This window comes from Spermophilus citellus, assembly GCF_964194105.1.
Source record: "Spermophilus citellus genome assembly, chromosome: 14".
Lineage (NCBI taxonomy): Eukaryota > Metazoa > Chordata > Mammalia > Rodentia > Sciuridae > Spermophilus > Spermophilus citellus.
Window position 1 is genome coordinate 85,883,844 of NC_138194.1, and position 24,103 is coordinate 85,907,946.

Here is a 24,103-nt window from a genome sequence, read left to right on the forward strand (position 1 = left end):
ATAAATTAAATCAGGCTAAAATGACTTATAGATATTGGTCACTTAGTATGTTATCTATTCTTTTCAAATTTCTTTATTATTCATTTATTACTCTCTATATACTATCTTATTCTGGAATGAAGCTTGAATATCAGGCTTAAGTTGTAAACCATATAGCTTTGAAGGTTCACAGAATTGTTTTGGTATATTCATTGAACTAACTCCGGGGTTAAAAAGGAAATTAAAGGTAATATGATGCTGCCAACACATATTAAGTGGTGAATTAATGGCCTCAACTACAGAATGGCATTCTATTAATTAAGGATTAAACAAAAACAGCAATGATAAAATAACAACAAAAACTAAAAAAAGAAGTGCATAAAAGCATAAGAAAGCAACTACAAGTGATAAATGCAAATTTTTGGTAAACAAAACAGTACCGACAATTTAGCAAAATAGTTGTTCTAAAATATTGCAAATTGGACAACCTGTAGCTTACTTAAGTAGGAGGGAAGAGAGAAGTCAGAAAAACACCAACTTAATACAATATAGCGATAATCAGAAAAAAAATTTTAATTGAGAGATAATACAACTATGTGTTAATAAATATGAAAATCCAAATAAAAAGAATAATTTCATGGAAGAATATCCAAATTAGAGCTAAGAAGTAGAAAACCTATGTAAATATATAAAGAAACAAAAAAATTGAAAAAATTGTATAAGAATAAGCATCAAAAAATAAAACATAAAAAAAACCCCAAAACCAAACATGTCCATTTGATGTTCTGACTCCTGTTACTTACAGGTTTTCATAGATAAATCTCAAACTACTGAAACTATTGCAAAACACTGAACACAGAGAAAGCTTTAATTTATTTTCTGAAGCTAGAAATATCAGGATGCCAAAATTTTTTAAGAAAAGGAAATTGAAAGTCAGCATTGGTTATTAATATAAATTTGAAAATTAGCTATATGAATTTGACTTTACGGTAAAAATGATAATACATTGATACAATGAAGATAAGAGAGGGAGGAGGGCTGTCCAGGTGGTTTTAGACTCCAGGAAATGTCTGATTGGTAGTTGTTAAAAGAGATTCTATGGTAAAATCTGGTGTATTACTGGCTGCACAAATTCAGCCCAGGACTAGGAATTCAGGCATCAGAACACTCTGTGCAGGAGGCCCCCACAGATGGACAGAACCTTGGAATCCCTGAGACACATCCTTGTCCAAGTCTCTCCTCACAGGGACCCAGCTCTAGTCTTCAAAGATTTGGATGTTACTGGAATTTGGTTAAAGCAAGCAGCAGCAAAGGGCAGCGTTTCCAAGAGAAGGCATAAGTGGAGGCCATCTCCTGGACTCTTTGTGAGTTATGCAATCCTCCTGTGGAGAAGCTATTTTGGCAACCTTGAGTGCTGCTTTAGTTAAGTACAGCAGAGGCCCAATGGGAGGCAGCTCAAGTGGTCCTGATCAAATCCTTCTCCACTGATCCAGCTTGCAGGATCAACCAAGGAATTAATTCATTATGGGAAGTGTTCAGGAAGCAGTCACCTCCTCCTGTGGCACTTTAGATTTGTTGATGACCTGGCATCAGCACTGGACTCTATCTATCCTTTGGAATCAAATGAACACAGGGGAGGCTGCATTTGGAATTTGAGGAGCAATGCCCATTTTGCAACTACTGCATTGGAATGGAATCCTAAAAAAATCCCTTCTGAAACAAAGTGTTCTAAACAGGAATTTATCTCCTAAATGCCCAGCTCTGTGATGAAAAGACACTCAGCTATAAGGCCACGGACTAGATCATGAGGGAGTTAGAAGAAGCCAGGAAAACAGGAGGAGATCTTATGGTTTTACAAAGAAAAGGAAGTAATCCTCAGCCTTCCCCTAACTCAGATCCAAAGTAACACTGACACTTCCTGACCTGGTGATATTCAGCTGAACCCAAGGCCATGTGTGACTATCACTATCAAGGTCAGGTCCAAGTGTCCCCAAGAATGTCCCCAAGAAGAGGCCAGATTTGAGCTGGAGTCTGCGGCGTGCGCTGGGAAGCAGCGAGGTGCCGGAGCGGGGGTGCAGCGATGCGGATTCTGGGGGCTCCTGCCAGTGGTGCAATGGCCGTGCTTAGTGCTGAGTTCCGGCTTTGAGACAGAGGAGAGAAGCGGTCCAGTTCGGTTCTCGACACCGGTCGGACCACGGAGGAGGACAGCAGCCGCCATCTTGGAGAGCTGATGTAATCATCCCTGTTTTCTACTGATCTCAGCTCACTCAGCTACGGAAAGGTGATTTCAGGCTGGTATTTGCCTGCGTCTCGCAGACAGATCGCTCAGGCTCGGGGCTGGAGAACCAGTGGAGAATACTCCTAGGGGCTTGTTCCTGGCAAGGCGTGCGCCGGGCTCTGAGCGGCCGGAATCTGGTTCCCGGGGCTGCTTTGGCCCAGGGCTGGGGAACCTGCGGAGACTGCGTGTTGAGGCCAGCTCCAAGTGGAGCGTGCGCTGAGCTCGGGGCAGCTGGGTTCTGACTCCCGGAACAGTTTTGGCCCGGGGCTGGGGAGCCCGTGGGGACTGCGTCTTTGAGCCTGCTCCCAGCGGAGCGTGCACCAAGCTAGGAGAGCTTGGAGCGGCCGGGCTCTGGCTCCCGGAGTTGCTTTGGCCTGGGGCAGGGGAGCCTGCTCCTAGCATTCAGTAACATATTGTTCATTTTCCATGTGATGTAGGATTTTTCCTTCCTTCTTTTATCATTGATTTCCAGTTTCATTCCATTATGATCAGATAAAATGCAAGGTATTATCTCCACCCCTTTATATTTACTGAGGGTTGCCCTATGACATAATATATGGTCTATTTTTGAGAAGGATCCATGTGCTGCTGAGAAAAAAGTATATCCATTTGATGATGGTTGATATATTCTATATATGTCAGTTAAGTCTAGGTTATTGATTGTGATATTGAGTTCTATAGTTTCTTTATTCAACTTTTGTTTGGAGGATCTGTCCAATGGTGAGAGAGGTGTGTTGAAGTCACCCATAATTATTGTGTTGTGGTCTATTTGATTCTTGAACTTGAGGAGAATTTGTTTTATGAATGTCGCAGCACCATTATTTGGTGCATAAATATTGATAATTGTTATGTCTTGTTGGTGAATGGTTCCTTTTAACAGTATATAATGTCCTTCTTTATCCCTTTTGATTAACTTAGTCTTGAAGTCGATTTTATTCGATATGAGGATGGCCACCCCTGCTTACTTACGAGGACCGTGTGCATGGTATATTTTTTCCCATCCTTTCACCTTCAGCCTGTGTATGTCTTTTCCAATCAGATGTGTCTCCTGGAGGCAGCATATTGTTGGATTTGTTTTTTAATCCATGATAGCAGCCTATGTCGCTTTATTGGAGAGTTTAAGCCATTAACATTCAGAGTTACTATTGATATATGGTTTGTACTTCCATCCATGTTTGATTATTTATCTTTTTTTTAAAAAAAATTTAGTTTGTTTCTCCATGATTATCTTTCCCCTCGCCCTCTGTCTTTACCGAGGCACTTCCTACTGATGATTTTGGTTATTGTTTTTCATTTCTTCCTCGTGTAGTGTTTTGCTCAAAATGCTTTGCAATGCTGGTTTTCTGGCTGCAAATTCTTTTAACTTTTGTTTATCATGAAAGATTTTTATTTCGTTGTCATACCTGAAGCTTAATTTTGCTGGATACAGAATTCTTGGTTGGCATCCATTGTCTTTCAGTGTTTGAAATACATTGTTCCATGACCTTCTTGCTTTCAGTGTCTGTGATGAAAAATCCGTTGTTAACCTTATTGGTTTACCCCTGAATGTAATCTGTCTCCTTTCTCTTGTAGCTTTTAATATTTTCTCTTTGTTCTGTATATTGGATATCTTCATAACAATGTGTCTTGGCGTTGGTCTACTGTGATTTTGTGTGCTCAGTGTCCTGTATGCATCTTCAATTTGTATATCTGTTTCCTTTTTTATTTCTGGAAAGTTTTCTGTAATTATTTCATTCAGCAGGTTACTCATTCCCTTGGTTTGAATCTCTGTACCTTCTTGTATCCCGATGACTCGTAAGTTTGGTTTTTTTATGTTATCCCATAACTCTTGGATGTTTTTCTCGTGATTTTTTACCAGCCTTTCTGAGTTGGCTAGACTCTTTTCAAGATGATATATTTTGTCTTCATTATCTGACGTTCTGGCTTCTACTTGCTCCACTCTGTTAGTGATACTCTCAATTGAGTTTTTAATTTGGTTTATTGTTTCCTTCATTTCTAGAATTATTGTTTGATTATTTTTTATAATCTCTATCTCCTGATAAAGATGCTTAACTTCTTCTTTTATCTGTTTATGTAATTCATTCTCAATGTGTTCTTTCACTGCTTGAATTTGCTGTCTCGTATCCTCTTTAAGGTTCCATTCCATCTGTCTAAGGTGTTCCTTGAGTTCTTTATATGACCATTTTTCTGATGACTCTAGGTCCTCCTGAATATTTAGGCTGTCCTGCATTGTTTGTACTCCTTTTCTTCCTTGCTTTTTGAAGCTGCTCATGTTACTTCTTGTTCTGTTTGACTGATGAGTTACTGTTTACTCCTATAAATTTATTAGATGCTTGGGAGGAAAGGTATTAGAAGGGAAGGGAAGAAGTCACTAAAGAGAATGAGAGTAAGTCGGTAGAATTCAAGGAAGGGGGGATAAGATAATTGAAAAGAAATGAAAAGACAAAAGAAGAAAAAAAATAGGAAATAAAAAAAGAAAAAAAATTTTTACAAAATAATAAAAAATTAAAATTAAAGTTAGAAGAAAAAAATTTAAAAAAAATTGTAAAAAAAAATTTAAAAAAACAAGAAGGAAGAAAAATGAAAATGAAAGAAAAACCCAAATCAAAAAAAAGAGAAAAGAAAAAAGAAAAAAAAAACTAGTAAATGCAGTCTTAGAGTTTGATTAACTTCTCTTCCAGTAGGTGGCGCTGTGCCCACCAGGCCAAGTTTCTCCTGTCAATACGCGGGAACCTATCACTGTGCAGCAGCTCCTCCCAGACTGGGTGAGTCTCCAATCCTGAGTGCCTAGGGCCTCCTCTTGTGTCTAGTCACTTCCCACTTTTCCTCTAGCCAGGCCCCTCTCACGGGTGCCGCTCACCACAATACTGGCTACACGCCAGGTCTGCTGCTCCCGGGAGCCCTGTTTTCATGAACGACTGGGCACACTCTTCCAGTTTGCCATTCCCTCAGACCCTAAGTTTGTAGAGCTTGGGGCTGAGAATCCTCAGCGAATTTTACTTGCCCTCCGGTAGCCACGCCCCCGGTAGCTGGTGCAAGAGACCTCAGCTGTCAGCACTGGTGGGAGCGGTAGTTCCGCGCCGTGGGTCCCGCACCACCTCTGATTCCCTCGGTCTGGCTATCGTGCTCACAGGAGAGCTGGGAGGGGCCCTTAAGGTTTTCCCGATGTGTGGAGAGGGAAGGCTAGGGAATTACACACCTGTAGCCGCAGGTTTCAATGAAGTTATCTCCTCCACCGCAGTCTGATGACGTCAGTTCTCTGCCATGGTGGTATCTCTTGCAAATGGCAACAGTTCATTTCCCTTTGCCGGGTGACCAATGCAACGGGTGGGTCCTTACTGTCTCTCCCAAGCCCCGTTTCAAACCTGTGGCCACTACCTATGAAGGCTCGGTAGGCATTTACCTCCGTAGGATCAGAAGGGCTGACCAGTTGTTTCAGCCGAATGGATTAGTGCTGAGTCACAGCTGTTTGTCTGCGGGAAGCAGGTGAATGGGAGCTTGAATTCAGCCGATCCGGGCTCAGTGTGTGTTCTGAGAGGCCCAGACTGTTCGCCCCAGATCCACGTCAGCTCAGCATTGCCTAGTGATCCTGAGCAAACAGATTTAGGTTGTTTATGACTCCCTATGCCTGCACAGCTGAAGAGGTCAGAGACTTGATCTCTCTGCGCCCGCCGCCATGTTGGAATCTCTTAAATTTTTTAATTCGTTTTAATATTAGATTAAATTTTAAGACATATGTTTCAGGAGATGTATAGGTTTTCCTCAGACTGAAAGCTGAGCAGAATTTTCCTCATGGTTCATCTAAAACAGTTCCCTGTTTCTTATTCACCATAAAATGTATTGAGCCCTCTCTGAATATAAAGATGATTCTAAGTACATCTTTTTAATCTCTGTAGACAGGACTCAGAATTTCTCCTTCATAATGACCTGAAATAGAATTTTAGTGTATGGGTGGACCTTGAAGATTAATAGCAAATGATGTCCTTTTTGACCCTTTCCCTTCCCTCCCTCTCTCCCCTGTTTTTCTTTTCTCTTCCCTTCTCTTCCTTCCCTCTTTATCCCCTTGATTCCTTTTATCTTTCTCTCTTTCTCTCTCTCTTTTTTTTGGTAGCTCTCTTTCACTGATATTCTAAGTAAAAAGAAAAATCTGGAAGAGTTTTATATTCACATATTAGAAAAAAAAGACTGATGAGAAAAGATTAGAGATCATTCAACTGAATGAAGAGAACATCGATCAATGATGTCATAGAGCACCAAGTGGGCTTACAAGGGCTCCTTGATCGCTAGTAGAAAGGTCCTGTATATTTGTACTTTGTAGGCAATCTAAGGCGGTGATCAGAGTTCTAACTAACTATAGGTGATAAATATGAGAGGGACATGTGCCCGGATAGGACATTGTGACGGGTTTTACTGCTCACTTCAGGTAAAGTGATGGAATTTATCTCTTTGGGAGATCCACTATGCAATTTATGTCCTTAAAGAAGTGTCACAAAGCACATTCTGAACCGCTCTCCCTAATGCCTTCAGATCACTATCTCCATTTACAACTTCCTCTAAAAAATCTTTCATCAGTTTGCATTTTAGACTGTCATCCACAATGTTCTAGGGAATTAATTATTTCCTAACAAAGCCAATCCACATTGGCTTATTTGCCTATCCTGGATGACCATGTACGCTTACTTTCAGCTTCTAAAAACACGTCCCTGTGCTTTCTGTTTCCAGGCCAGCTGCTACACCCCATGTAAAAGGCAGAAAATAAAATGAAGATTTTTCAGTGCAAGATGCGGTACTGGCTGATCCCAGCTTTTTTGGCAATTGCATATTTCTGCACTATCGTCCAGGGTCAAGGTAATTGAAAACTTTAACAGAATCAATAGGGCCTGAGAGTGTAGCTCTCTTGGTTCTGACTGTTGTTCTAATCCACTAGGATTAATAGTGCTTCATTGGTTTAATTGTGTTTCTAGGCAGGCCAATGTGTCAACTCAGTTTACCAACTGTTTGTACTGTAGAAAGGTACCATAGCTTTGATGAGTATTACCACCTCACCAGTTAACTGAGTGTATTAATTTTGAGGTCATTGCTTAAGTAACTCCTTCTGAAAATACCATGCAAGTTTAATCAGTGAGAATCAAATTTTCATATTATAAGATCAGTTCTTTTAATAGAGCTATAATATGCATGTGTGTATATCCTAATTATACTTCATCCCCATATAAGTGTCTATAAAATATTTATACCCACTCATACTTGGTCCTTAATTTTGCTCCTTTCCTTGAAAATGGAGCACATAGTTTAAAGGCTCCTGGCAACCCATGTTAAGCATTTGTAATGATTACTAGCTTTGTTTTAATTGAACTTTGTGAGATCTACTCTTTGTATTATTACTGGGCTCCTAGTTTTTATTTTTTATTTCAATCTTATTTTATAACATAAATCTGTGGTTGAGAAACTATAGACTTGGCCCATTGCCGGTTTTTATGAAGCAAGTTTATGGGCTCACAGCCATGCATATTTGTTTACATATTCTCTGTGGCTGCTTTCTTGCTATGATGGCAGAGTTGAGTAGCCATGACAGAGACTGTATGTCCTTCAAAGTCAAATATATTTACTCTCTGGCCCTTTACAGAAAAATCGTGCTAATACCTGAAATAAGTGCATAGTATTCATGAGTGTGTAGTGATGTAACTAGACAAACATGGTAATCCTGCAGAGACTGAAGTGTTGGTGATGAAATGTCATTTATCACAGAGCAAGGAAATATAAATGTGACAAAGTGTTTTTAGGAATGTTAATGCCTAATGTTTGGAGTTGAGTGTTGTGGAAAACTCAAATGCATGAACCACCACACCCTGCTTCCTTAAAGGGAGGCTTATCTGTCAAGCTCAAAAAGCTTTTACACGGTGTGTTTTTATATCCATATTTTCAACTGCTTCATTTTGCACATAGTGGGAAATTAGGTAGACAAATTCTGCTTTCCTTGTTTACATTGGTAAAAGAATATTTTCAGCAGTGGTGATTGGAGAAGCAATGATGGGAATCATAAACAACTCACTCCAAACTCAAGGATGCAAGATACAGGTCCTGAGGAACAAAGCATGGGCACGTTGCTCAACTCTTTAGTGTTGTCGTCTCAGTCTAGCTTAGTTCTTCAATGGTCAGTCATGGAGTAACATCATTAGAGCTCTTCTGGGATATTTCCAAGGGTGCGCTCTACCAGGTATTCATTGTTAGCCAGTTTAAAACAACACTTATGGTGCACATTCTGTGTGTCCATTTCAAGATCTAGAGCCAAATAGGATTTTATTTATTTTATCTTCAAGCAGCTTGCTGTCTACTAGAGAGACAGACATATAGGCAGATAAGTCACAATATAAACTTTGTGCAGTTGTGGCAAAAGATGAAGGAGGAAAGATATATGGAAGCCAGGTTATAGAAGATTTTAAACAATTATTTTTTTTTTAAGAAAAACACTTTGATAACAATATTGGTGGTACTACTTCTGTTTGTAACTTATATGGGTTTGAGGTATTGGAAAAAGTAAGAGAAGTTAGACCATTAAAAGAGATAAAATTGTTAATGAAATTGGTGTGGAGAATCTGAAGTATGTGATATGATAGAAAGAAGAGAATGAATCCAATAATCACTTAAGATTAAAATGATTCAATATGGAGATGGGTGCAGAAATGGGAAACATCAGCTATGAGTCTGAGTGTAAAACCCCGGGATGGAGACCTGAGCGGATGGGACCTTTCATTTCAACCCTTGTGTTATTACTGCTTCTGTTTGTTTGCCTGATGATGGCTTACTATACCTCATTACAGGCAGTGAACTCTCTTTTGATGTCTTATTTCCAGTACAGAATGATTACTTCAGTCATAATAGACATTGATTAAAGAGATTAATAAATGGAGCAGGTATTTGAAGTGGAAACAATGAGTTCAATCCTAGAAAAATATATGAAGCTGAAGTTGTTTTCGGGGGCATCCAGGTGGAGATGACTGGTAGGCACTTGGTGGGGAATTTAAGAGAAGGAGTTTGGGACAGGAGATTATATTTGAATTTCATTGTACCTGGGAATTAGCTGAGAAAAACCTTTAAGGTAGAGTTAGAAAGGGATAGCTCATGGTAAGAAGGAGTGTGAAGTCTGCAGAGAATTAGCAGTTAAGAGTTTAGTAGAAGAAAATGTCCAAAGTGTCCAAAACAAATTCAACTATCAGGAGAGTGCTGTGGCCTAGAAGTGAAGGCTGAAAATGACTTTCAAGAAGGAAGATGGCGGCTATATGCTGGAGGAAATCCCAGAAAGAAAAACTTAACATTCTATTGGCTTTAGTGTTTAGGAAAATACATGAGATCGTTGAGAAAACTCATCTTATTTCTACCATGACTCCTTTTAGTTACATGATTAATTTTGAGCAAGGGATAAAGCATATGAATTGCTTTATTAGATTTGTTTTCTCCTTCTGAAGCAAATATAGTAGTGAGTTCCTGTGAGTTAGCTATGTTGATGCTAAGTTTCATTCATGTAGGCATGTTAAAAGTCATGTTTATGAACAAAATCAAAAAAAGTTCATGTGGTAGGCAGAATAATGTGCCCACAAAACTGTTCATTTCCTGATTTCCAGAAACTATGAACATGTTATAGCATATGTCAAAGGGGAATTAACATGTTGGATTGAATGAAGTTGATAATCTTCTGACTTTAAAATTATAGAGATTATCCTAGATTATCTGGGTGGCTCCAATATAATCACAAAGTGCTTTAAATATGGAACATGGGGGTAGAGGATCCAGCGTCTAGAGTACCATGCTAGAAAGACTTAAAATATGGCTGTCTTTGAAGGTGGAAGAGGGCCATAAGCCAAGGAATGTGTGTGACCTCTAGTTGGAAAAGGCTAGAAAATGGATTTTCCTTATTCCTTTCCTCGGTCTATACCCAAAGGACTTAAAAACCGCATACTACAGGGACACAGCCACATCAATGTTTATAGCAGCACAATTCACAATAGCTAATCTGTGGAGCCAACCTAGATGCCCTTCAATAGATGAGAGGATAAAAAATCTGGCATATATACACAATGGAATATTATTTAGCAATAAAAGAGAATAAAATCATGGCATTTGCAGGTAAATGGATGGAGTTAGAGAAGATAATGCTAAGTGAAGTTAGCCAATCCCAAATAACCAAATGCCAAATGTTTTCTTTGATATAAGGAGGCTGATTCATAGTGGGGTAGGGAGAGGGAGCATGGGAGGAATAGATGAACTCTAGATAGGGCAGAGGGGTGGGAGGGGAAGGGAGGGGCATAGGGTTATAAATGATGGTGAAATGTGAGATCATTATCATCCAAAGTACATGTATGAAGACACAAATTGATGTGAGTATACTGTGGATACAATCAGAGATATGAAAAATTGTGCTTTATATGTGTAATAAGAATTGTAATGCATTCTGCTGTCATATATAAATAAAAAAAAGAAAAAGGAATATAGCCTACTGGTATCTTGATTTTAGCGCAGGATACCCATTTCAGATTTCTGATCCTTAAAGCTATTAGATAGTAAGTATCTATTGTTTTAAGGCACTAAGAATGTAAAATTTGTTACAGCAGCAGTAGGGAACTAATACAGTTAACATTAAAAAGGCATACAGGCTGGGATGGGGTGGGGCTGTGGTTGTGGCTCAGTGGTAGAGTACTTGTCTAGCACATATGAGGTATTGGGTTCCAACCTTAGCAACCACATAAAAATGAAATAAAGATATTGTGTCCACCTATAAATAAAAAATAAACATTTTTTTTAAAAAAAATTACAGGAATTTAATTCCCTCTTAAATTGTTGATCAACAGAATGTACCTTATCACTTGGTCTCTTCATGTAATAATTCATAAAAATCTTTCCCCCTCCCCAAACTGTAAACCCACATTGGCTTGAGGAGTTGCATTTACCTGGATTATTCTGGCATCTTCTTTACAAGACAAGTTGTAAATGAACTGGTATGCAGGAAAAAAGGTGTTGACTGTAGGGAAAAGATGTGTATAGCAATGACAGAATGGTTGTATCAACACTTTCTCCGAATTTCACAGTAAATATGCTTTGGTTTCAGCAATGTTTGTTTTGGATGGTTAAAAAAAGGAACCACAGAAGGTAAAGTGACTGTCACTTAAAAACCTCAAAGCATATGAAATTGGAGACTTTTTATGGAGACTAGATGTCACTTTATAAAGGCCTCTGTGTCCACACATTTCACATGTATTTTTCAGTCAAACATATTTGAACATTGAGAGTATTTTTCTTACTGCTTTTTTCTGCATTTTTGTAATGGATCATGAAATTAAAATATATTAAATTCCAACATGATTAAAAGAATGTCTCTCAAAATTTAATTAGTCCTATTTATAAAATATTTGGGCAATGTATGTAACAGAAAAAAATAAGTGACATAAAAACTAAGGGTTTGGGCTGGGATTGTGGCTGAGTGGCAGAGCACTTGCCAAGCATGTGTGATACACTGGTTTGAGTCTCAGCACTGCGTATCAATAAATAAAATAAAGGTCCACTGACAACTAAAAAATATTTTAAAAAAACTAAGGGTTTTGTTTTTTGTTTTAGATCCCTTAGAAAAAATAACCGAATAACTCTCTGCTATTTAAAGGTTTTTTTTTTAAAAATATAATAAGTAGTCTTTTCAATTTAGGACCCTTAACTGTGCTTATAGAGGAAAATACTCTCAGTGTGACCTCTACTATAACATCTCTATCAAAAAGAGATTTTTGGTTGCACATAAAAGGAATTTTCTGTGGCCAACTTAAACAAAAATGTATATACTAGTAGGTCATGCAGTAGCTCAAATAATTAAAATAAAATTTAAGTAATCAAACTTGACAAAGATAAGAACATGGGAACCCGTGGTGATAGAGTTTGCAGGATTGATGACAATTTTGCACACAGCATGTCCTGGCAATGACATCACCAGAGCCATTTATCCTTCTTTCATTACTGGACTCAAGTTTCAGATTCTGGGAGAGTCAGCTTGACCTGGTGTGAGTCATTTTCCCACTTACCCAGGGGAGCATGGGGAATGGCAGTGCAGCCAAGGTTCCCTGAAGTAGAAAGACTTACTTCCTTGGAAGAAAAGCAGGGTGCTGTTTGGTAAGGAAGAGGGGAGATGTTAATGGGTACTATAAAGACCACAGCTATGTGTTGCAGCAGTGTTGTGTGTGGAACAGCATGTTCTAAGAAATAAGTGAGAATATTTCACTAGAAATAAATCTTTACATCTTGATACAAGTATTTTGTATAGCAATGAGGGTCTCCTTCCACCATCCAATGTGAGAGAAAAAAAAAAGAATAGCGTTACCCTAGATTAGGTAGAGAGAAGTGATGGGAGGGGAGGGGAGGGGATGGGGAGATAGGAAGGTTAGTAGAATGAAACAGACATTATTATTACTGTGTGTATATATGTGACTGCATGATTCTGCAACTTGTATACTCAGAAAAATGAGAAATTAAATCCCATCTGATTCAAATGTATGATATGTCAAGATCATTGTACTGTCATGTGTAACTAAGTAAAACAAAAAAAGAGATAAATCTTTACATAGATTACTACTTGTCAAAACAGCGAGATTTCAAAATGAATTGAAAAGAAAGAAAGAAAAGGAGGAAACAGCAGAAAATTGCCCTTTAATTAGCAGTCAGATTGTGAAACAGAATTTCATAAATGCTGATGACAGGGAAGCTTCAACAGAATGACAGAAAGTGCCGTTCCTGCCTTTGGGCTCCTAAGGGAAAGACTGCAGTGAAATGCTTTGGCTTTGAAGAAAGCGTTCCTTCTGAAACAAATCACCATCCAATTATTATGGTTTGGACGTGAGGTGTCCCCCAAAAGCTCACGTGTGCGACAATGCAAGAAGGTTCAGAGGAGAAATGATTGGGTTGTAAGAGCCAATTAAATCACCCAATCAGTGATTTAATCCCCTGACAGGAATTAACTGGGTGCTAACTGAAGTGGTAGGGGGTGGCTGGAGGAGGTGGGAATTAGGGCATGGCTTTGGGGTATATATTTGTATCTGAAAAGTAGAGTCTTTCTCTCTGCTTCCTGATCACCATGATGTGAGCTGCTTCCATTTTCCACACATTCCACCATGATGTTCAGCCTCACCTTGATCCCCGAGAAATGGAAGCAGCCTTCTATGGACTAAGACCTCTGAAACTGTGAGCCCTCAAAGAAAGTTTTTCTCCTCTGTAGATGTTCTGGTCAGATCCTTTAGTTACAGCAGTAAAAAGCTGACTAAAACACCCATACAGCAAACAAACCAACCAACTCTATATTTTTAGCAACAGGACTCACCCTGCACCAGAAAAGATAATGATTTGGATCCTCCACCTTCCCTTTTGGGGTGAAGTTCATGTACTCACAAGTGTTCCATTGGGCCTACCCTGGCGCAGGAAGTCTTGCTTCCCCATGCAAAGGATGAGTTTGTCAGCTACCTCTAGGTTCCTGGTGTGTGCCAGGAATATAACTATACATTTAACTTTTGTTCTTTTTTTTCAAAAAATAAGGACATAAACTGACACAAGTTAGCTTATGAGTCAAGTTCAGGCAAGCATTTGTACTTACTGGAAGTTAAGTACAGTGTATATGCAATAGAAAGCCCTTCCTTTGTGCTTGCTAAAAGAAAAAAAATCATGGGTCTGGTATTAACTATATACAAATTTTTGTTCCATGAGATAAGAGCAATTATTTCTCCATGAAACTAACAGTGTTTCTGTCAATTTTGCTGCCCTTGGTTTTGGCTCCGGTCCCAGGACCTTCCAAAAGGGGAAAAGGGCTAACTTTGAAATCCACAACTGTGACCTCATGCTTCTTTCTTTTTTAACTAGCATTTCTTTCTTCAATGTTTTTTCCCCAAAGGCAAAAACTTAAAGGGACTGTGAACTTTGTGTCTAATCACGATTTTCTTGTAGCAATTATGAGAGTTATCTAAATCCTATAGACATTAATGTGATGTGTTGATAAAAGGTCACAGTGGTATTGCCTTTTGCTAGCGGTCACAATGCAGCTGTAGTCATATGAATCATTTGTAAATTAAGAAAAACGTTGACTATTGTTGGATTTGGATGTTCATTTTCTCCAGACTTTGTGTCCTTCAGCAATCCCATGCAAGCCAACGCAAATCTGGTTTCTAGAGCACCGTCTGCATAGTCTGAGCACTGTCTATGATGTCCTCTGTACTTTTTGCTGGGGGTTTAGAAGGTTAGCAATTGACTAAAAAGATGTTGAGGGCTATTAACGCAGAGAAAATAGTAGAGTAAAATAGTAGCGTATACATGGGAAAGAGTCTATAGATTTAGAATTTTTCTGCTCTCTGTGAGCTCTCAATGTGCTGGTAGAATCAGTTGACTCTTTTGGAACCACCTAGATTGAGGCCCCCATCTGATGTACTTTTCTACTTGATGGTTCTCAGGCATGCTGTTTTTCTTTCAACTGCACAGTCAATGCAGAACTTGGCCAATGATATCTACCAGCCCATTGAGTTGATTTGACTCAGAAACTTGGATCTAGTATTTAATTATTTAATTATTTTTAATTTTCTCCCATAAGTAATAAGAACCTATCATGCATAAGGTTTCTTCCCAAGCTGAAGACTGAGTAATATAGTAAAAGTTTCTCTATCATAGTTGTCCTTATGATAAATTTGTACTTTCTGATCAATAGAGGGAGGGAGAAGCAGTGAGTAGGGAGAGGGAAGGGGAAGGAGAGGTACTGGGGTCTGAATTAGAACAAGATATATTCCATATTTTATATAATTATGTCAGAATGTATTCTACTGTCATATAAATCTAAAAAGAATCAATAAAGAATTCCTGCTTTCCCATTAACCAATGAAAGGTAAATTCTTTCTTCCATTTATTATAAACTGAGAATGGGAAGCTGATGTGTTTGTCCCACATGACTAGCACTCTCTACTTATGGGTAGTAAGGAACAACTAGAAAGTGAACACTGTTCTTATGATTGTGTCTTTCAGTGCTTTCTGACTTCAGATGAGGGAATAGTTTGTAGAGTAGTTAATTCTTCATGCATCCAGCTCAATGAAGGGTGACTTCTTAGTGTAGAACTTCATCCAATCAAATAGTGCATGCGTTTCATCTGGGGTCAATAAGTTTCCCTCACTAGTATGTAACCTTGAGCAAGTCTCTTAGGTGCTCCTTGGTTCCTTTATCCTTAGAATTGGGACGGCAATACATTTTTGTGAGGACTTAAATGAACTCAACAGATGTTTGAGGATTTTTGAGCTCAAAGTTAGAGGAAACAAGGGAAAAGGGGAGGAGATATTTATTGACCACCCATTATAGCACATTATATCCATTATTTTATTCAAAATTATCATCTTGCCTTTGCAGAAAGTATTGCTGTCACCTTTTCTAACACTGAGATAACCGATTCTTTGGAAAAACATAATCACTTGTTCCATGTTATTTAGGTAATAAGTGATGGAACTGGGAATCATATTGACATGCAAGCCCCATATGATGCCACATGCTATTTTATAGGACACTTGTTTCCTTCCCCTATACTCCGTTTCCTGAGATAAAAAGGCTGGGTATAAGAGTGGGTAATGAGCGCTAACTTTCCTGTTAATAAAATTTATTAACTTTTCTTTTTTTAATAAAAAAACTAGTTATTTTTAGGTATTATGTAATAGAAACCTTCTTAACTAAAGTCCTTCTTTTGAAATTCTGGAACATTTATGGAGGGTGCTGAAAATGTGTTTTAAAATTTGAATGACTTACTCAAAAAGCAGCTACCCATTTTGATGATCTGTCAAAAAATGATTATTAAATATTTTGGGGGGAATAATGACCCATGTACTATGTATCTGACAGGTTTAAGTCAGTTAATCTTGAAGAGTTGATCCAAGTTTACAAAACAATTATCTTTATTTGATCCTTTGTAAGCCTTTGTAATTTCTTTCTCAGATGTTTTAAGTGACTATCTTATTACCATAATATGTTCTAATATCCTTCTCAAATATTATATCATTAAAAATATTGGATTACCATAGTGAGAAACCAAAAGTCATGCGTACAGTGGTCCCAGTGGAGAAGATTATAAATGCTCACAGTTCCAAGTAGGAAATTCATCTTTACAATATAATAGAGGCATTTTATAAAATTGGCTTCAATTATTAAACTAGGATAGAGAATTAAATTCTTAGCTCTTTGTCAAAAGGAGTCATATTTGACAAATAGGTGTCTGTTAAGTAAAAAACAAATGCCCTCCCATTTGCCTTATTTTACAAACTGAACATTAATGAGGTTTTACAGAGAGCATAGTTTGAGGCTGATGAACCATGTATATTTTGAATGTTACTTTGATTTTTCAGTTTAACAAATGAAGTATGAACATTTCCATGTTTAAACCATTTTATTCTTCCTTTACAGTGGCTCCACCCACACGGTTAAGGTATAATGTCTTATCTCAGGACAGTATACAGATTTCATGGAAGGCTCCAAGAGGGAAATTTGGTGGATACAAACTTCTTGTGACACCAGCTTCAGGTAAAAACAATCAAGGAGAGCATTAGTACCTTCTTTTGTATAGGTAGTTGGAAGTGTTGCTTTAGGGATTATTTGAAAGCTCTTTGCTTTATTTAATCTTTTGAGCTTGAAATCTCACCTTGTAATCAAAGAAATTATGTTCTCCAAAGTATAAAAAGTGATCTTGATCTCTGTGTAATTAATTCTCTTCAGATCAAATTTCCAGAGCATGGAAGAATCTCTGTTCAAGTCCAATGGTGCTTCAAATGTATAATACACCTGGGTGTCATGTCTATTTAAATACATTATAATCAATTAACGTGATAGAATGTTATTCAGAAATTATACCTTATTACTGTAAAAGCTAAGTAGACATTGTAAAAATAAGTGATAAATTAAAGCAGGAAAAAAATATAAGTTGAACAAATTTATCAATCATGAGTATAAAGTAATATGTAAAAAATTTTAATTAAATTTTAGTTGAATTTTTCTTTCTCATATTTATGCTTCTATTATACAAGTATGATAAACTGAAGAGAGGGCATGTGGGGGGATTGCATGGGTGTCATGGAGATGAAGAAGGAATCAACAACTGGACTTTCTAGTTCAAACCCTGGTTTGGTCATTTTTAAGTAGTGTGATTCAGGAGAGGTATTTAATATCTTAGTGCCTCTGTTTCTTCTATGGAATGTGCCAGGTAATGTTAGTGACTTCCTTGTGGAGGTTTCATGAAGGTAGATTACTGTAACACTGGCATGGGAGCTTGTTATGAAATGCTAAAGATTAGGTCTCAACTCCAAACTCCTGAATTGGCATCTGAATTTTAAGAGTCCCTAGGCAATTCCTATTTGTATTAAATCTGAGAAACAAGACAGAGAGCTGAAACACCTCGCTTCTTGCTTGGTCACTAAAAAGGGCATTTTTTAAAATTAAGAAATACTATGCATAGGCTTATTAGAGTGACTTTCCGTTGAATGACAGCAGATGCCAACTTTTCCTGTGGTGGCCTACAGAAGTGACTCACGTGGAGAAAGAAGCTCTTGATTCTCAAGATTGGGTCAGACACTACATTTGGAGGGCGTCCCAATTTTGAATTTTTTTGACTTTTAAAAATAGTTGGTTTAGGGACTGGGGCTGTGGCTCAGCAGTAGTGCACTTGCCTGGCATGTGTGATTCAATTCTCCACACTGCATATAAATAATAAAATAAAGGTCTATTAGCTATATATATATATATATATATATATATATATATATATATATATATATATATATATACACATATATATTATATATTGGTTTAAAAAATAAGACAGCATGGAAGTTTAAAATTTAAGAGATTCTTGAATACCATTATGATTCTATCTAAATGTCAGTATACAAGTTACTAATTTGTGGTACTTTTGAGAATTCCCTATGTCAGATTTTGGAATGTAATGAGGAACCATACAATCTTAGAAGTGATTTGGATGGCTTCTGAGCCCAAATTCAACCTGATCCTTCAATCCCCTCTGAAACTGTGCATCCAAAAATGTGTGTGCCCAGCTCTTACTTACATGTCCACGGTGAAATAAAAATAAAAATATGGATAAAATGAAAATAAAAACTGGGGTGAAAGCAAATTATTTCCTGATGAGTGTTGAGTTTACTTTGCATAGTGTCCTTATTACAGTCCCCAAGTCAATTGAACAGCTTGACACTCTGGTATCTACTCGACTAGACATAGTAAATAAAACTGCAATAAATAAATCTAGACACATACTGTTTATAGATGTTTTAGTACTTTGAAACATAGTCCAAGTATTGTTTATGCCAGTCTTTCACCATGATATACTGCAAGGATGCTAATAGCCCTTATGCAATCAAATGGTTTAATAGTCAAATAGATTTGGGAAATGCTAGTTTAGACAGAGTTTTAAACTTTTTAATAGAAGGATTCTCAAAGCCTTTAATAAAATAATACATTATGTTACTTTCAACAGAAGACTCTAATACACAGGGTTTTACACAGAACTTTTTGTTTTTAGGAAAGCACCCATTATGAGAATTTACTTTTGGTGAATTTTATAATGGGTGAATTTTAAATGATAGAAATTTGTGAAACCAGATTTAACATCTTGGATGCAAATGCATTTAAAGAAAGGGGCTTTAGCAAGAGAAAGACCCAACTTTCTGTTCTAGTAGCAGGCAGCATGAAAAGTAACAGCAAAAACACCTTTCAAACTTAATGACATTCATTTTATTAGAATATAATTAAATATAAATAAATATAATTAAAATATATTATAATATATTAGAACATAATTAAAATATATTATAATCTGTGTTATTAGAATATAATTAAATATAAATAAATATAATTAAATATATTATAATATATTAGAATATAATTAAAATATATTATAATCTGTGTTACCTTTGATTAATTTGGCAAATTTCAAACCCCTCTTGCTGTTACCGCTAGAGGAACAGAGTTTTAAATTAATTTCCCTTTTCTCAGATGCAGTAATCCGTACCAGAAACTTTTAAGTGGGCAGGCAATGCATGGTTTCTTCAGCATCCTGAGCCCGTGGTGGCTAGATTTAAGATAATTCAATTGTTCATGTTTCCAAGATGCTTTTAATTACTTAGAGAGGCCATAGGAAAAATTCAAGTGTGGATAATTATGTTCAGCCTGCTCATAGATCCCTTTTCACTTTTAAGCGGAACTCTTTTCCTTGAAGAGTATATCTGATATTGAGGGCCTGCTGTCTTCTGCCTTTGTATCATGGCTTTGCCTAGAGAATACAAGTCATAGTATGTTGTGATGGAAGATTTTCATTAATGTGCTTTTATCTAATTTAGTCAGTTGTCCAAGTTTTCTAGTAAAAAAAGAATTGCTGAAAATGAGAAAGTTGTCTTCCAAGGAAGTGCTATATCCACGTACTATTTATTATATGCATTTTTATACGCCTTTACCTTTCAGTGTACATCAAAACATTGTGCTGTACACTGTAAAAGTACAATGAAAATGAATTTTAAAAGTGTCTTAGCCTTTTAAAATCTTGTTTTATTATTTCATAATGCACATAGTTAACCTTATGTAGAACTGTTTATCTTTCTGTTTTATTATAGGAGGAAAAACCAATCAATTGAATCTCCAGAACACTGCAACTAAAGCAATTATTCAAGGTCTTATGCCAGAGCAGAATTACACAGTTCAACTTATTGCATACCATAAAGACAAAGAAAGCAAGCCAGCTCAAGGCCAATTCAGAAGTATGTATTTATAGGTCTTAAAGAACCACTGTGGGGCTCTGTTCCAACACTGTATTTGAGTCTGTTGCATATATTCTAAATGCTTACAAATGTAGATTTTTTTTTCTAGATTTGCAGAGATCTTAAAAGAATTCACTCCAACCTTCTATGTATTCCTCCTACCTCTACCCTTCCATTTCCTTATTGTGGTGAATTCCTCCAATTCTTCAAGTTTTACTGACATTGTTTCCTGAGTTTTACTTAGACATCTCTCCTATGTACCTTCTCTGGTTGTACTAGCTTACCCTCGGGTTCAAATGACATCGTATCGCAATGGCCTTTTTATTTCTCTGTGTCCCTGACAAACAAGCCTATAAGGTTTGAGAAGTCAGAGGTTCAATTCCTTCTATTTTTCATTATATTCTAACTGCATATCATATGCATGGCATAATAGGTGCTCAATAAATACTTACAAACTATATGATGATGCCTGCATCTCCTCTGTAGAATCATTCAGCAAATGTAAGTGTGCAGGGGATATTGTAACCAGGGGAGAAAGCCCTGAAGTTGCCCAATTCAGGTCTGCATAGTTCTATTAGAAAGCTTTTCCTAAAATAGAGTTTAAAATTAGTTCACACAGGCCCTGGTTCTATAACTATCAGGATGCATTCATTTATTTATTTACTCCTTTTTTGATTAAAAATATGTACTACATGTCTACCATGTAGCAGACCATATTCTCAGTACTAGACACATGTTAAATCATTGCTTCTATGGACTGGGTATTCTAGTTACCAGAGAGGCCCTCTTCCCAGAGGTGATCTTTCAAATGTGAAGGACAAAATTCTTGTATTGTGAGTAAGAACAGAAGAAGTCTATCCTGGTTAACTTTCTGTTACTTCATTGCCAAAGAGCAATTTAAAACATAATATCTCCAAATCAACCAAATGGTACAATAAACCCCTAAGTTTTCATCATCCAGCTTTAGCAATTAGCCACTCATGGTCAGTCTTCTTCCTATATAGGGCCACACTCTCCTTACTGTTTTGATGCAAATCATAGACATTATTTAAAATAGAATCACCTTATATTAAACAACAGCTTTTTCAATTCTGCTGTAAGATTAATCCACACATTCAGGAGGCCACAGAATCTGAAACTCTGTATATCAATGTTCTGTCTGGATTTACTACACCATGTTTTCTATTTTCTTCCTTCCCTGAGTAATGTTCTGTGTGAACATTTGGTGACTTTAAAAAAAAAACTAGAATGAAATCAAACAAAACTTTGTTAACCTACTACCTCTTGAAACATGTTAACAAAGACATTTGGTATATTCACCTATCAGTGGGATGTACAGATGTTATAAATATTATATTCTTTTGAGACTCTCATTGTCCACAAGCTCTGGAAAAGTTTTTTAATATTATTTTTAGTATAAATAAACCTCTTCTTTTATTCATTTTTTAGCATCTTATATCTCTATATAAGTGAATGAAATAATTTAAAGTTGGTGAGAAGCAGTAAAAGGTGAAATGGTTTGTTTAGCTGGAGTCTGAAGGTTTTGCAACTGTATATTTCAAATATCCCACCAACAGAGCAGTAGAAGAAACAAAGGCCCTAAAAAAACTTTCTCAGTAGCTACTTATTCAAAGTACTTAAAAAGAAATTCATTTGTTTACAGCTTGATTAGCTCTGAGGAATAATTGTAGCAAAGGTCTAACTGGTTAGCTAGAAAAATTATATGCAGACTTTTTCTTAGTTATGTTATTGTTACTGGCAAGAAAGAGGGATTAGTTTGACTTAAATAACAGTTTATAAGAAAGAAATTCAGTTAACTTTTTCTTGGCTTGCTTTCCTTTTTAATGTTGCATGTCAGTTATATTCTTCCTCCCTGTAAGATGGAGTTAAAAAGTCTGGTTTCTATGACTTGAAAAATTTCAAAGTTAGATCCAGGAAAATTGTGGTCAAGACAAAGCTTTGTGGGTATAGGTTTGCAGCTAGTGCAGGGATTTGGATTCTTTATGAGCCATCTTCTTTTGGATATATAGGAAACCTAAGAAATAACCTTTGGATTTTAAAGACAGAAGAGCATGTCCAAATACAGGATATTAGGCGTCCAAATCTGCCACACATGACAATCTCTTCCAGTCTTGGTTTCCTCATCTGCAAATGAGGATGATGGCATGTATGTAATGTTGTGTGGATTAACTTCAGCACATAGTAAGACATAGTAGTTACTGTTATAAACCACTTTGCTCACGACAGTTTTCTAGTTATGTCCTTCCATGAATAGGATAGCAACTAGGTGTGATATATCTGTTGCACCTTCTAGGTGACCCATTGACCTAATTTTCAAAGTGATTTATTTTTCTTTTTTTATCCATAATTGGGGTTATGGTGTGTCATGGCAAACTTTCTTTTCAGTGACCATTTTTCCTTTTTGCAATGCTCTTTTGCTGATCTCTTCCTGCAAAATTCTACCCATGTGACTTAAATGTCACCTTTCCAGTGAAATTTCTCCAAACTCCATCTTTGGAATTATTATTCTTTCCCAGATCTATTTCTACCTCCGGCTGTACTCATCACAATTTTTCTTATATTAAATTTGCCAACATATATTCTTTGAGAAAATATAAGTAATTTGGGGCCAAAGTCCATGTGTGGGTGGAGTTGAAGATGTAGATTTGGAAATTATCCATGGGGAAGATGAGAACTTAAATTGTGTGATAATAAAATTACAGGCGGAGTTTACAGAGATGCAAGGCAGCTTTTGCAGATGATCTTTTTTTTTTTTTTTTTTCCTGGAATGAAATAGAAAAAGATCCAAAGAATGAGAATATAAAGGAGGGGTTAGCCAGGATAATGCCTTTGGAAAAGCTGAGAAAAATATTTTTTTAAAAAGCTGTTTTAGTCAGTTTTTTCACTGCTATGACCAAAGGATCTGACAAGAACAATCTCAAAGGAAGAAAAGTTTATTTGAGGGTTCACAGTTTCAGAAGTCTCAATCCACAGATGGCCCATTCCCTTCCTTGGGACTTTAGGTGAGGCAGAACATCATGGTGGAAGTATGTGGGTGGAGAAACGCAGCTGGGGACATCTGCTCAACAAGGACAAAATATAAACCTCAAGGGCACACCCTCAGGAACCCCCCTCCTTCAGCCACACCTTAACTGCCCACAGTTACTACCTTTTAATCCTATGAGTGAATTAACACATTGTTTAGGTAAATACTCTCATAATCTGATCATTTTACGTCTAAGCTTTCTTGCATTGTCTTGTACGTGAGCTTTTGGGGGACAACTTATATCTAAACCATAATAAAAGTGGTGCTCCAAAGGGCCCATGCTTATAAAGAAGCTAGAGAATGAGCTCTAAAGTGAATGTAAAACATTAGGTCAGTAGGACTAGCATGATCAAAGTATCTTACTACTTTTTTTTCTTTTAAATCTTGTAATTTAATTTCTGGGTACCAGAAAGCCAAGGAAGGTGTTCACAGACAGAAACAATAGAGTTGGAGTGAGAATTTCTTGGTGGATGACAGGTCTCAGACTCTTTCGGCAGAGGGATAGAAGCCAGTGGAAAGAAAGAGGTAGAGGCTATGAGAAGGACAGGAGCCTTGGAACCACATCCTGGAGAAGACAGCAAGGAAGGGTGGGAGAGAGCCATTGCTTTCCCCGTGTAGCCTACCCGGTCCTAAATGTGCTGATTCTGTGAGGTGAATGTACAAGTAAATGAAGTTTGTTGCTGTTGGCTTGCTCCTGCATAGTCACAGGGCATTTTGTTTGTGCAGAACTTGCCATTTGGTGGTGGTCTTGAATGACTCCAACTGTTTAAGCTTCCAAGCAACAGCAGGAAAACTGTTGTGGATTTTAAGCAGAGAATACAAACAGAAAGTTAAACTAATGGTGTTAAGTTGGTAGTGTATCAAAGGGCCAAAGATCATTTTTGGTCTCTGTTTCCTATTAATGTGACAGAGAAACACTACCCTTTGTTAATAGAGAAACATTTTTTTTTTAAGTTTGAAAGAAAACTGTTATGGGGTTCTCCTGTTGCAGATGGAGTCAT

General features: G+C 37.1%; 1 protein-coding gene across 5 annotated transcripts in view; it reads left to right on the plus strand.

Moving 5' to 3' along the window:
• COL14A1 (collagen type XIV alpha 1 chain) overlaps nt 1-24,103 on the plus strand; it is a 205,969-nt gene that overhangs the window by 14,453 nt on the left and 167,413 nt on the right. For all 5 annotated transcript variants that reach the window (XM_081265815.1, XM_081265817.1, XM_081265818.1 and 2 more), the window contains exons 2-4: nt 6,980-7,105; nt 16,704-16,820; nt 19,913-20,056. In XM_081265815.1, coding sequence (XP_081121941.1) covers nt 7,018-7,105; nt 16,704-16,820; nt 19,913-20,056 — 349 coding nt within the window. In that variant the 5' untranslated portion in view covers nt 6,980-7,017. The remainder of the gene's footprint in view (nt 1-6,979; nt 7,106-16,703; nt 16,821-19,912; nt 20,057-24,103) is intronic.